At 43.6% G+C, this 15,107-nt stretch overlaps 1 protein-coding gene across 2 annotated transcripts in view; it reads right to left on the bottom strand.

The window, feature by feature from the left end:
* The window catches only part of LOC110528344 (receptor-type tyrosine-protein phosphatase gamma), a 222,085-nt gene that overhangs the window by 47,155 nt on the left and 159,823 nt on the right, over positions 1 to 15,107 (bottom strand). Inside the window, exons 6-8 of one of the 2 annotated variants that reach the window (XM_036983923.1) lie at positions 14,617 to 14,683; positions 8,268 to 8,425; positions 2,937 to 3,105 (exon numbers count right to left, since the gene is read on the bottom strand). In XM_036983923.1, the coding sequence (XP_036839818.1) occupies positions 2,937 to 3,105; positions 8,268 to 8,425; positions 14,617 to 14,683 (394 nt within the window). Of the gene's footprint in view, positions 1 to 2,906; positions 3,106 to 8,267; positions 8,426 to 14,616; positions 14,684 to 15,107 lie in introns of both variants that reach the window. The other variant, XM_036983922.1, reaches the window with a different exon arrangement.

Here is a 15,107-nt window from a genome sequence, read left to right as displayed (position 1 = left end):
CATAACCTGAAAGGCCGCTCAGCAAGTTAGAAGCCACTACTCCAAATCCATCATAAAAAAAGCCAGACTACGGTTTGCAACTGCACATGGGGACAAAGATCGTACTTTCTGGAGAAATGTCCTCTGGTCTGAAGAAAGAAAAATAGAACTGTTTGGCCATATTGACCATCATTATGTTTGGAGGAAAAAGGGGGGAACTTGCAAGCTGAAGAACACCATCCCAACTGTGAAGCACGGGGTTGGCAGCATCATGTTGTGGGGGTGCTTTGCTGAAGGAGGGTCTGGTGCACTTCACAAAATAGATCACATCATGAGGAAAGGAAAATTAAGTGGATATATTGAAGCAACATCTCAAGACATCAGTCAGGAAGTTAAAGCTTGGTCACAAATGGGTCTTCCAAATGGGCAATGACCCCAAGCATACTTCCAAAGTTGTGGCAAAATAGCTTAAGGAAAACAAAGTCAAGGTATTTTAGTGGCCATCACAAAGCCCTGACCTCAATCATATAGAAAATGTGTGGACAGAATGGAAAAGTGTCTACAAACCTGACTCAGTTACACCAGCTCTGTCAGGAGGAATGGGCAAAAATTCACCCAACTTATTGTGGGAAGCTTGTGGAAGGCTACCTGAAACATTTGACCCAAGTTAAACAATTTAAAGGCAATGCTACCAAATACTAATTGAGTGAATGTAAACTTCTGATCCACTGGGAATGTGATGAAAGAAATAAAGGCTGAAATAAATAATTCTCAATACTATTATTCTGACATTTCACATTCTTAAAATAAAGTGGTGCTCCTAGCTGACCTAAGACAGGGAATTTTTATTAGGATTAAATGTCAGGAATTGTGAAAAACTGAGTTTAAATGTATTTGGCTAAGGTGTATGTAAACTTCCCGACTTCAAATGTATATATCTATAGACCCAGGGATCAGAGAGGATACGTCTGAGAGAAATGTTGAGAGAAAATGGGACAGAAATGGAAAAGAGGTTTATTTATTTTAATTCTTATTTTCAATGACGGCCTAGGAACAGTGGGTTAACTCCCTGTTCAGGGGAAGAACGACAGATTTGTACCTTGACAGCTCGGGGGTTTGAACTTGCAACCTTCTGGTTACTAGTCCAATGCTCTAACCACTAGGCTACCCTGCCGCCCCAAAGATGAGAGAGAGACAGAGCAATTTCACAACTTAATTTGTATGACAATTTTTTGTGTGCATATTAATGATGATTACTCAATCCTGTAGCCCGTTACAGCGCCAGCTCCCACTTCATCACAATCACTCCCATTCAATTCTCTCTGCCAGCCACACTCAAAACAAAGAGAGCTGACGTTTAAAGAGGCAGGGTCCTTTCTGGATGAACTCGACCGGTTTTAGCGGAGCCTCAACTAACAATGTTTGTAATGCAAAATAAAGCAATGAAAAAGATTTCATACAAAGACAAAGAAAGGCACAACTGAAAAACTGATTGACTGAACTAATCATCAAGCTTCAACCATTTGAATCAGCTGTGTAGTGTTAGGGCAAAAACCAAAACATGCATCCCTTGGATTCCCTAGGACTGAGTTTGTGAAACACTGGTATAGACAAACGACAGGCATTAAGTGAAAGACAGAGTGGCATGGTGAGAAGTAGTGTAAGGTCTGATCAGATCAGCTATATTGGTACCTCTGGATGTGTCTGGTGACTGACTGACTGACTGATTGAATGTAAGAGAGTGTATAGTGTTGGTACCTCTGGATGTGTCTGGTGACTGATTGACTGAATGTAAGGGAGTGTATAGTGTGGAACCTCTGGATGTGTCTGGTGACTGTCTGACTGACTGACTGACTGAATGTAAGAGAGTGTATAGTGTGGTACCTCTGGATGTGTCTGGTGACTGACTGACTGACTGACTAATTGTAAGAGAGTGTATAGTGTGGTACCTCTGGATGTGTCTGGTGACTGACTGACTGAATGTAAGAGAGTGTATAGTCTGGTACCTCTGGATGTGTCTGGTGACTGTCTGACTGACTGACTGACTGACTGAATGTAAGAGAGTGTATAGTCTGGTACCTCTGGATGTGTCTGGTGACTGACTGACTGACTGAATGTAAGAGAGTGTATAGTCTGGTACCTCTGGATGTGTCTGGTGACTGACTGACTGACTGAATGTAAGAGAGTGTATAGTCTGGTACCTCTGGATGTGTCTGGTGACTGACTGACTGACTGAATGTAAGAGAGTGTATAGTGTGGTACCTCTGGATGTGTCTGGTGACTGTCTCACTGACTGACTGACTGACTGACTGACTGAATGTAAGAGAGTGTATAGTGTGGTACCTCTGGATGTGTCTGACTGACTGACTGAATATAAGAGAGTGTATAGTGTGGTACCTCTGAATGTGTCTGACTGACTGACTGACTGACTGAATGTAAGATAGTGTATAGTGTGGTACCTCTGGATGTGTCTGGTGACTGACTGACTGAATGTAAGAGAGTGTACAGTGTGGTACCTCTGGATGTGTCTGGTGACTGACTGAATGTAAGAGAGTGTATAGTGTGGTACCTATGGATGTGTCTGGTGACTGACTGACTGACTGACTGACTGAATGTAAGAGAGTGTATAGTGTGGTACCTCTGGATGTGTCTGACTGACTGAATGACTGAATGTAAGAGAGTGTATAGTGTGGTACCTCTGGATGTGTCTGACTGACAGACTGACTGAATGTAAGAGAGTGTATAGTGTGGTACCTCTGGATGTGTCTGACTGACAGACTGACTGAATGTAAGAGAGTGTATAGTGTGGTACCTCTGGATGTGTCTGGTGACTGACTGACTGAATGTAAGAGAGTGTATAGTGTGGTACCTCTGGATGTGTCTGACTGACAGACTGACTGAATGTAAGAGAGTGTATAGTGTGGTACCTCTGGATGCGTCTGTGATGACATCTGTACCTAGTCCCAGGCTGTCAGTCAGGTCCCTCTGCCAGGCGTCTTTAACAGCGGACTTCGACACCTCCCTGTTGTCCAGGTCCTGGAGGGGTCTGTAGTTGTTTCTCAGGTACTCTACTGACTTCACATGGTCCTGCTGCTCCGTGGTGAAGATGGAGTAGAATGCCTCCAGCTAGACAGAAGAAGAGAGAGAGAGGGATAGGCTTCAGTAAGGCAGAAGCAGTGTGTGTGCGTGTGCATGTGACTGTTTTGCGTGTGTGTGTTGTGTGTTGGTTGGAGGGGGTGCATGTGTGTGTCCCTGAAGCAAAGGACATAAACGTGCCTCTGTTCAGCTCGACTGGCTCCAGAAGTGTGTAACATTTCAATGGGGCAAATGTTCTGCCATCGATCTCTTTGACTGATGTCCTGCAGAGTGCTGTAATGACTAACCATTAAAGACTGGCTAGAATCAATTTCTTCTACGGACGGATGGAAAAATGAATTACGTATTCATAAGAGACCATATATGAACGCCATAAAACATTGCAGTACACAGTCAATACTCTGCATCCAGTGATCCAATACAGAACAAAGGATTTGTCCTCTGCTGCAGGTTTGTGGACATATCTCATCCGGAGCTCTTCAAACATGCAATTGTACACTCAAGGAGATATGTGAATATCTGTGCATATAACCAAGTGCTGCACATACTAAGATAATCCAAATAAGACCATAAGACCACGTCTTACTGAGAAAGGATTATTAAAAGCCAAGCACTTGATGTGCTATTTATTATCCTTTCTACAGTAGCAGTACATTTATAAAGCAGCTGAGAAGGTTTACTTATCTCGGGGTGCATGTCACAATCAGATTTGAAAACACTTTTCAGGCCAACTTTGCTCCTCTTTTAACCCGTACTAAGGACGACTTTGAACGCTGGTCTTTGCTACATCTCTCCTTAGTCGCAATAATTCATTCTATTAAAATGAATACTCTTCCTAAATTCTTATATCTCTATCAGATTTTTCTTCCCAATACGTTTTTCAAAAATATTGACAGCCTAATTCTAACTTTATATAGGACAAAAAGCCCCTTATGATACGAAAACAGCTTTTGCAGAGGCTTAGACCAGACGGCGGTCTAGCACTACCAGATTTCAGATTATATTATTGGGCTGCTAACCTTAGGATCATTCAGTACTGGTTGCAGAGCAGAGAGATATTCCCACTCCCAATTTGGCTAGAGATGGAGGCCGCCTCATCTATACCGGCATCATTGTCTTCCCTCGCTCCTCCGTTACAGGCCCTCGCTCCTCCGTTACAGGCCCTCACTCCTCCGTTACAGGCCCTTACTCCTCCGTTTACAGGCCCTTACTCCTCCGTTTACAGGCCCTTACTCCTCCGTTTACAGGCCCTTACTCCTCCATTACAGGCCCTCACTCCTCCGTTAAAGGCCCTTACTCCTCCGTTAAAGGCCCTTACTCCTCCGTTAAAGGCCCTTACTCCTCCGTTATAGGCCCTTACTCCTCCGTTTACAGGCCCTAACTCCTCAGTTTCAGGCCCTTACTCCTCCGTTAAAGGCCCTTACTCCTCCGTTAAAGGCCCTTACTCCTCCGTTACAGGCCCTTACTCCTCCGTTAAAGGCCCTTACTCCTCCGTTACAGGCCCTTACTCCTCCGTTACAGGCCCTTACTCCTCCGTTAAAGGCCCTTACTCCTCCTTATGTGTCAAAACAACATTGAAGATCTGGAATCAATTTAGGCGCCACTTTGGGTTTCAGACAACCTCTTCTTTGGCTCCGGTAGCCTCAAACTCATATTTCTCCCCATGATGGTGCTTTCTCCCCATGATGGTGCTTTCTCAACATGGTCTAGTCTTGGCATTAAAAGATTCAGAGAGCTATATTAACAATACATTTAGTCAATTTGAACAATTATCAGCAAAATTTGATCTCCCAGACAACACTTCTTTATGTTCTTACAAATCCTGAGGTACATCCACAACATAGATCTCCGATTCCCCACCCTTCCTGGTGAAACACAGTTTGACACATTTCTTATCCCACTTCTTACTCTGAAAGGCACCTTGTCAATAATCTATGTCCAAATTTGCTCACTACAAACCACCTCATTAAACAATATTAAATCCTCATGGAAGGAGGAACGGGGTGAGGAAATATCTGATGAACTATGGGAAGGGGCACTCAAAAGGGTACACAGCTCTTCTATTTGCGCTCGGCACGGTCTCATTCAATGCAAACTCATTCATAAGGCCCACTGGACCAAAGCAACATTGTCCAAAATTTACAAGGATGTGTGAACCCTAATTGTGTACGATGTAACCAGTCTCCAGGTAATCATGTACACATGTTTTGGTGTTGCCCATCTCTTGTTGGATTCTGGAAAGACATCTTTAACACACTCTCAGAATTAAGCGGCACACAGATTGAGCCAGACCCTTTAATTGCATTATTTGGGGTTTCCTTACCCACAATACAACTGACCAAAATGAATAAGGATGTAATTGCCTTGATCACTTTGTTAGCGAGACGATTCATTTTACTTACATGGACATCCTCTGCACCCCCTTCTCATGCTCTTTGTATTAAATCCGTTTTGAATTGCATAAAGTGGAAAAAATTCAATGAGTCTGTAGACAAATTCTATGCAATGTGGGCTCCCTTCTTTTCTTATGTTAAATTACTAGATTTCCCTGCAGTTCCAGAGTGATGTATATTTCTATATCGGTGATGTAAGAGGCCTGGCATGTGTACACACGGCATCTGGTATGTCAAGGACTGTAGGACTGTATTAAGGACTGGAGGACTGATTTTCTCTTTGTTGATGTGTTAAGGACTGAAGGACTGTATTAAGGACTGGAGGACTGTCTTAAGGACTGGAGGACTGTCTTAAGGACTGGAGGACTGTATTAAGGACTGGAGGACTGTATTAAGGACTGGATGACTGTGTTAAGGACTGGATGACTGTCCTAAGGACTGGAGGACTGTGTTAAGGACTGGAGGACTGTGTTAAGGACTGGAGGACTGTATTAAGGACTGGAGGACTGTGTTAAGGACTGGAGGACTGTGTTAAGGACTGGAGGACTGTGTTAAGGACTGGAGGACTGTGTTAAGGACTGAAGGACTGTGTTAAGGACTGAAGGACTGTATTAAGGACTGGAGGACTGTCTTAAGGACTGGAGGACTGTCTTAAGGACTGGAGGACTGTATTAAGGACTGGAGGACTGTATTAAGGACTGGATGACTGTGTTAAGGACTGGATGACTGTCCTAAGGACTGGAGGACTGTGTTAAGGACTGGAGGACTGTGTTAAGGACTGGAGGACTGTGTTAAGGACTGGAGGACTGTGTTAAGGACTGGAGGACTGTATTAAGGACTGGAGGACTGTGTTAAGGACTGGAGGACTGTGTTAAGGACTGGAGGACTGTGTTAAGGACTGGAGGACTGTGTTAAGGACTGGAGGACTGTATTAAGGACTGAAGGACTATATTAAGGACTGGATGACTGTATTATCTGTGATAGTTGACCTGTAGCAACTGTATCAAAATATATATACTTTTGTCTTTGTTTAAAAAATATATATATTATGTTTCTGTCTCACTCTTTGTTTTGCTGTATTGTTGTCTTTGATGTGTTGTTTTTTATTACTACCAAATAACTTACAAGTGCAAATATTTTGTAAATGCTGGGTGTTGAAAATCCAATGAACAAAGTTTTTAAAAATGTAAAAAATAAAGCAGCTGGGAGACTGTGTGGTGTGGTGTGTAGGTAATGTTAGGAGAGGTCATGTGCAGTAAATATGCAGTCACCTCCAGTATTTAGTGTGATAGTCAACCTGGTGTCAGAGGGAATTTAAAAGCCTGTAGCTGCCCGCAGCCAGTCTGTTTGTGTGTGTTCACAGCCCCTATAATTCACATACTGTAGCAGTAATTGGCTATACCTGTTTAATCATCCCCCACACAGGCAGTTAATGTTTGATACACATAGGAAGAGAAGGAGGAGGGAGGAGAGGAAGGGTAGGAGGAGGAAGGGAGGAGGGGAAGAGGGGAGGAGTAGGTTGGTGTATAGAAACAGAGGGATAATAGTAAACTTGAGCAGTCTCCAAATTGTCATACCTTCATATCAACCTTGTGCCATACCGGGATATTCGGTAATACCGGCACGGAACACAGGGAGCGCTGTTTTCTAACCCCACTGATACGCTATAATCCGAAGGTTAGCAATGCTAACAAGTACATGGCAAATCCCATAGAGAATACTAACTAAAAGGTAACGAGCGCATTGCGAACATTTTGTACAGTTTCTGTCCTAAACTATACAAGTAACTCAACAATGCTACTCACAGTTTGATGCACACACAACACAAATATTAGCCAGCAAGGATCTTGATCCAGGAGGGGTGATCTCTGCTGTTAGCAAGTGAATGCTTGATTTTGGAAGAAGCTAACCACAGCTAGATAGCTAACTAGCTACTAAATTAGCAAGCCAAATGCAAAATTGCAGAGCATTTAGCACATTTTAGATAGTTAACTTAACAGTTATAAGATATCTAGCTGGCAAACATTTAGTTGTTAATTCCATACTGTAATTAGATCACCTGGCACTACAAAACCATGAGTGACTCACAAGGCTCAGGTCTCTTGTCCTTGTATGTTTGTCAACAATCCCCATGTGACTGGGGACTACTGTAATCTTCCAAATAATGTGACAGTTAAATTGAAAAAACTTAGTTTCAATTGAATTGACGGTATTGAAAAACCATCCCGTGGCTTTTTCCAAATATCCCGATTTACGGTATATGCGGTATACCGCCCAAGCCGAGATGATAGTGTGTGTGTACATGTTTTCCTACGTTATCAGGGCCTAATATTCTGACAAGTCCCCAGAATATCCTGACAAGTCCCCAGAATATCCTGACAAGTCCCCAGAATGTCCTGACAAGTCCCCAGAATGTCCTGACAAGTCCCCAGAATGTCCTGACAAGTCCCCAGAATATCCTGACAAGTCCCCAGAATGTCCTGACAAGTCCCCAGAATGTCCTGACAAGTCCCCAGAATATCCTGACAAGTCCCCAGAATGTCCTGACAAGTCACCAGAATGTCCTGACAAGTCCCCAGAATGTCCTGACAAGGTAGAAAAACTAAAAAAGTTTTCAAAAGTTTTTTTCAAAACCTGAATTTGTTAAAATGCTATGTTACGCTTAAGGGTTAGTTTTAGGGTTTAGGGTTAAAGTTAGGAGTTAGGTTAAGGGTTAGGGAAAATAGTATTTTGAATGGGAATACAGGTTTACTCCCCAAAATGTGTGTGTGTGTGTGTGTATGTGCATGTGTAACTGACCTGTGAGTGGGAGAGTAAGACGGGCCTGGAGAAGACGATCCACTCGACCACCTTGCTGCAGGGCGGGCTGGTGAGAGAGCCTGTGTAGCGGTAGTAACTCCCCAACGATGATGGTAGCAGATCCCTCAGGATAAATGGACTCAGGAATGTCTCCTTCTCTGAAAGGGGGAGAGACAGAACAGATACACACATCAACACAGAGAAAAAACTAAACTAACACATCAACACAGAGAAAATCTAACTAACATATCAACACAGAGAAAAACTAACTAACACATCAACACAGAGAAAAACAAACTAACACATCAACACAGAGAAAAAAATAACACATACATCAACACAGAGAAAAACAAACTAACACATCAACACAGAGAAAAACAAACTAACAAATCAACACAGAGAAAAAAATAACACATACATCAACACAGAGAAAAAAATAAAACACACATCAACACAGAGAAAAACAAACTAACACACCAACACAGAGAAAAACAAACTAACACATCAACACAGAGAAAAACAAACTAACATATCAACACAGAGAAAAACAAACTAACATATCAACACAGAGAAAAACAAACAAACACATCAACACAGAGAAAAACAAACTAACATATCAACACAGAGAAAAACAAACTAACACATCAACACAGAGAAAAACAAACTAACACATCAACACAGAGAAAAACAAACTAACACATCAACACAGAGAAAAACAAACTAACATATCAACACAGAGAAAAACAAACTAACACATCAACACAGAGAAAAACAAACTAACACATCAACACAGAGAAAAACAAACTAACATATCAACACAGAGAAAAACAAACTAACACATCAACACAGAGAAAAACAAACTAACATATCAACACAGAAAAAAACAAACTAACATATCAACACAGAGAAAAACAAACTAACATATCAACACAGAGAAAAACAAACTAACATATCAACACAGAGAAAAACAAACTAACACATCAACACAGAGAAAAACAAACTAACACACCAACACAGAGAAAAACAAACTAACATATCAACACAGAGAAAAACAAACTAACATATCAACACAGAGAAAAACAAACTAACACATCAACACAGAGAAAAACAAACTAACATAACACAGAGAAAAACAAACTAACATATCAACACAGAGAAAAACAAACTAACACATCAACACAGAGAAAAACAAACTAACACATCAACACAGAGAAAAACAAACTAACACATCAACACAGAGAAAAACAAACTAACACATCAACACAGAGAAAAACAAACTAACATATCAACACAGAGAAAAACTAACTAACACATCAACACAAAATAACGAACTTACACATGAACACAGAGAAATACTAACACATCATCGTTCTCTTGAGGGGAGAATAGAGAGCACGGGAACGCACATATCAACACACAAACACAGCCCACACACACACTCAGAGACCCACACACACACTCAGAGAACAACACACACACTCAGAAACTCACACACACACACACTCAGAAACCCCCACACACACACACTCAGAAACCCACACACAAACTCAGAGACCCACACACACACTCAACTCAAATCAAACTTTATTTGGCACATGTGCCGAATACAACAAGTGTAGGCTTTACAGTGAAATGCTTACTTACAAGTCCTTAATCAATAATACAGTTCCAAGAAGTGTTACCCTCTGTAGCACCTTATGGTCAGATGCTGAGCAGTTGCCATACCAGGCAGTGATGCAACCAGCTCTCGATGGTGCAGCTGTAGAACCTTTTGAGGATCCCATGCCAAATCTTTTCAGTCTCCTGAGGGGGAAAATGTTTTGTCGTGCCCTCTTCACGATTGTCTTGGTATGTTTGGACCATGATAGTTTGTTGGTGATGTGGACACCAAGGAAATTGAAACTCTCGACCCTCTCCACTACAGCCCCATCGATGTAAATGGGGGCCTATTCGGCCCGCCTTTTCCTGTAGTCCACGATCAGCTCCTTTGCCTTGCTCACATTAAGGGAGAGGTTGTTGTCCTGGCACCACACTGCCAGTTCTCTGACCACCTCCCTTTAGGCCGTCTCATCGTTGTTGGTGATCAGGCCTACCACTGTTGTGTCGTCAGCAAACTTAATGATGGTGTTGCAGTCGTGGGTGAACCGGGATTACAAGAGGGGACTAAGTACACACCCCTGAGGGGCCCCAGTGTTGAGGATCAGCGTGGCAGATGTGTTGTTGCCTACTCTTACCCCCTGGGGCGGCTCGCCAGGAAGTCCAGGATCCAGTTGCAGAGGGAGGTGTTTAGTCCCAGAGTCCTTAGCTTAGTGATGAGCTTAGTGAGCACTACGGTGTTGAACGCTGAGCTGTAGTCAATGAACAGCATTCTCACATATTCCCACACACACTCAGAGACCCACATACTGTAAACAAAGTGTAGATTATTCCCACATATTTAAATAGAAAATAGGCATAGTGTGTCTTTACACCTATTTCAATCCCCAAATGTTCAGATTACAGTGCATTTATTTACTGTGCATAATCACCCATAGGTCTAGTATTTTATTTGAAATCAGGTAGGAGGATCTGTGTTTATTTACAACTGACAGTTATTGGGAACATCACTAAGAGATTTTCGCTGGCGTCCTGTTTTACATGGAGATTTCCTGCCTAAAAACCTCGTTCTGGCATTTGTTTGGCAACATCAGGGCTTAACAGAAAGGAGAGGAAGAGGAGGACGATCAGATAAGTGTCCTGCTCTGACAGCTAATCCATCGGTGGGCTGCTGTAGCCCGCTGTAACCACAGGGAGAGAGAGTTCCCTCCTTGGATACATCCTCCCGTGTTTAGAGGCTGCTGTTACAATCCGGGGTAGTAAAGTGGGAGCTGGAGACAACCTGTGGTGGCAGCAGCACCTTGAGCTTGGGGTTAAGATATAAACCAAGCCATGTGGGTATGAGGAAGATCCTAGTAACAGTCATATATGTTACTATGGAAGGATGAAGAGGACCCTATACTCTGGACTATGGGGAGTGGGACGAGACAGCAGACGTGTAGAGCAGATGTGTAGAGCAGACGTGTAGAGCAAATGTGTAGAGCAGATGTGTCCCAACGGAAGCACCTTTCTGTTCCTGACATCATGGGATGTTTCAGTAGTCACAGCATCTCTACTACCGCCTGACCTCAGACAGCACAACCCCTTTCTGTTCACGACATCGTGGGTTGTTTCAGTAGTCAGACAGCACAACCCCTTTCTGTTACTGACATCATATGGGTTGTTTCAGTTGTCAGACAGCACAACCCCTTTCTGTTACTGACATCGTGGGTCGTTTCAGTAGTCAGACAGCACAGCCCCTTTCTGTTACTGACATCGTGGGTCCTTTCAGTAGTCAGACAGCACAACCCCTTTCTGTTACTGACATCGTGGGTCATTTCAGTTGTCAGACAGCACAACCCCTTTCTGTTACTGACATCGTGGGTCGTTTCAGTTGTCAGACAGCACAACCTCTTTCTGTTCCCGACATTTTGGGTCGTTTCAGTAGTCAGACAGTAACAGAAAGGGGTTGTGCTGACATCGTGGGTTGTTTCAGTAGTCAGACAGCACAGCCCCTTTCTGTTCCCGTCATCGTGGGTCGTGTCAGTAGTCAGACAGCACAGCCCCTTTCTGTTACTGACATCGTGGGTTGTTTCAGTAGTAAGACAGCCCAGTGCCATATGGTGGTGCTGCCTCAGGCCTGATAATGAATGGATGGCTGAGGCTAACAAGCTGGCGGAAAGCCCATCACCGCCACCCAGCTAGAAGAGGACAGTATCGTGCGTCCCAAATTGCACCATATCACCTATGTAGTGTACTACTTGACCAGAGCCCTATGGGAATAGGGTAACATTTGGGACATAGCTTAAGTACCCAGCCAGAGGACCAGGAGCCTCCCTTGGACCATCAGAACAACACAACCCAGCATGCTTTTTAGTTCACTAAACCTAGCCATACCACCTGCCTGCTAGCCCCATTCTACCCCCTTCCAGCCATGGCAGATCATTCAGTATAGATAGTCAGTGTAATGAATGGGATAAAGACCCAGAGAAGCACGGAGGAGCTCCAGTTGTGTGAGATGAATCAGCATGAGTAAAGAGACCATATGCTCTCAGTTTATTCCCTTCTTCCATTAACACGTTTTCTCTCCGTCTGTCTCTGAGTGGACCCACATAAAGAGAACTACGTCAGTAGCACATTGTTAACCCAGCTGTATGTGTTGGTACACACAAAGTGTGCATGCACACATACACAGCGGCATGGCTCCATATGCAATACAACTTCATGAATCCCTGAGGGGCAATTCGTTCAGGCCGGTGTGTGTGTGTGTGTGTGTGTGTGTGTGTGTGTTCAGGCAGATGCAGTAGGGGATTAGGGAAACATGGTAAAGCACATCGGATACGGGCTGGTTGAGACACGACATTACTCATGTTTGTATCGACACCAGCTAACTCCGCTTTCAGACCATACACATCATAGCTAGGCATGTCTATCTGTGTAACCCTAGCATTAAACATTAATGGTACAAGCAAGCATGCATCTGATGCTGCTGCTGTGTATGTAAATGATGTGTGTGTGTGTGTGTGTGTGTGTGTGTGTGTGTGTGTGTGTGTGTGTGTGTGTGTGTGTGTGAGCGAGAGAGACAGAGTGTTGACAAATTGAGGTTTAGATGCAATGAATTTTTCCGTCTCTTCTTTGCAGCGCTACACAGGGAGAGAAGCAGGGTGTGGGAACTCGCTGTACTGCCTTCCTCTTGATGGAAGACTGGGCTCACAGCTTGTGGTCAGACTCTAATTTGGGATTAATAATAAAAGCCAAGGTAAAATATCTCCAAAAGCTTAAACAAATGGATGGAAGATCAGATGAGAGGCGCGGAATTTCGATGTACAGACAGTCTGGAAGATGTGTGATGTCTGAAAATAGACAGTCTGGGAGATGTGTGATGTCTGAAAATAGACAGTCTGGGAGATGTGTGATGTCTGAAAATAGACAGTCTGGGAGATGTGTGATGTCTGAAAATAGACAGTCTGGGAGATGTGTGATGTCTGAAAATAGACAGTCTGGAAGATGTGTGATGTCTGAAAATAGACAGTCTGGGAGATGTGTGATGTCTGAAAATAGACAGTCTGGGAGATGTGTGATGTTTGAAAATAGACAGTCAAGGAGATGTGTGATGAACAAAACATTAACCTCACAAACAACATAAACAACAACAACTTGGGAAATCATTTCTCTGTCTCTTTTTTGATTTGTATTTTTTTGTGGACATTCATTGAGTGCTCTTGTGTGTGACCTCTATAGCCAGCAGCATACCACCCTGCATCCCACTGCTGGCTTGCTTCTGAAGCTAAGCAGGGTGGGTCCTGGCTGGATGGGAGACCAGATGCTGCTGGAAGTGGTGTTGAAGGGCTAAGGAGATCCCAATGTCCCTAAAGCAGTGAAGTGGACATTGCCCTGCATAAGGTGCTGTCTTTCAGATGGGAAGCTAAAAGGTGTCCTGACCCTCTGTGGTAATTTAAATCCCATGGCACTAGGGCCTCCTGAGTGGCGCAGTGCTAGCTGTGCCACTAGAGATTCTGGGTTCAAGTCCAGGCTCTGTCGTGATCGGGAGACCCATGGGGCGAAGCACAATTGGCCCAGTGTCGTCTGGGTTAAGAGAGGGTTTGGTCGGCAGGGATGTCCTTGTCCCATCATGCACTAGCGACCCCTGTGGCGGGCTGGGTGTAGTGAATGCTGACACTGTCACCAAGTGTACAGCGTTTCCTCTGACACATTGGTGTGGCTGGCCTCTGGGTTAAGTGGGCATTGTGTCAAGAAGCAGTGTGGGTTGTGTTTCGGAGGATGCACGGCTCTCGAACTTCCGTACGGGAGACACAGTGATGAGACGACTGTAAATACCAATTGGATACAATGAAAAAGGGGTAATTAAAAAAAAATCCCATGGCATTTATCATAAGAGTAGGGGTATTATCCCTGATATCATCCCCCTAATTGGTATAAAATCACTCCTCACTCAGGTGAGTGTTCTGGCACAAAAATGGTGGATGAGGTGAGTTTCCCCATTACTATGTAAAGCGCTTTAAGTACCTCAGTTGGTAGAAAAGCACTATATAAATCCAATAATTAGTATGAATTATAGCGAAAGTGATAAAGCCAAGGCCCTCTTTAACTAGCGTGTCTGTATTTCTATCTGTGTTTCTGTGGGAAGACTGAGAACCTGGGGCCCTGCTGACTCTGTAGTTAACTGAGAAGTGCTATAGAACTACGGTTGTTGAACAGCAGCACAGTGAGAACACAGAGAGAGTAGTAGTGTGAGTGTCCGTGGTATACTCACCGTGGTGTACCACCCGTTTCAGTCCCTGGATGATGGGCTCTACAGATGGATTGTCTCTCCGCCCCACCTGAAGACAACAAACAAGAGACAGGATATTTTACAGGACAGCCCAGAACAGCAGTTACAGTACCCACACTCAGTTCAGAACACGCTTCACATGTATTACCAACATTCCCAATGTGCTATTTACACTTAAGAGGGGAAAAGTGTTGAGATATGGGGACCGCTCCTCCTCCTCATCTTCCTTCCCATTCCTAATTCAGGTCAGTCCAATGAGAGTAATAGTCTGTAACTAAGTGCTGAATGTGGATAATAATATGAACCCCATGGCGACCATTCATACACCCTCAGGGAGCCCAAATGCAGGTCGATTAGAAATGGTAAACTGGTGTGTCTGTGTGTGTGTATATGTGTGTCAGGTGTGTGTCCTGCTCTTTAAAATGTAATTCAGCGGGATGCATGTGTGTTGGCGCTGATGCTAATTGCTGAAG

This window comes from Oncorhynchus mykiss, chromosome 7, assembly GCF_013265735.2.
Source record: "Oncorhynchus mykiss isolate Arlee chromosome 7, USDA_OmykA_1.1, whole genome shotgun sequence".
Classification (NCBI taxonomy): domain Eukaryota; kingdom Metazoa; phylum Chordata; class Actinopteri; order Salmoniformes; family Salmonidae; genus Oncorhynchus; species Oncorhynchus mykiss.
This window is presented reverse-complemented; position numbering and strand designations above follow the sequence as displayed.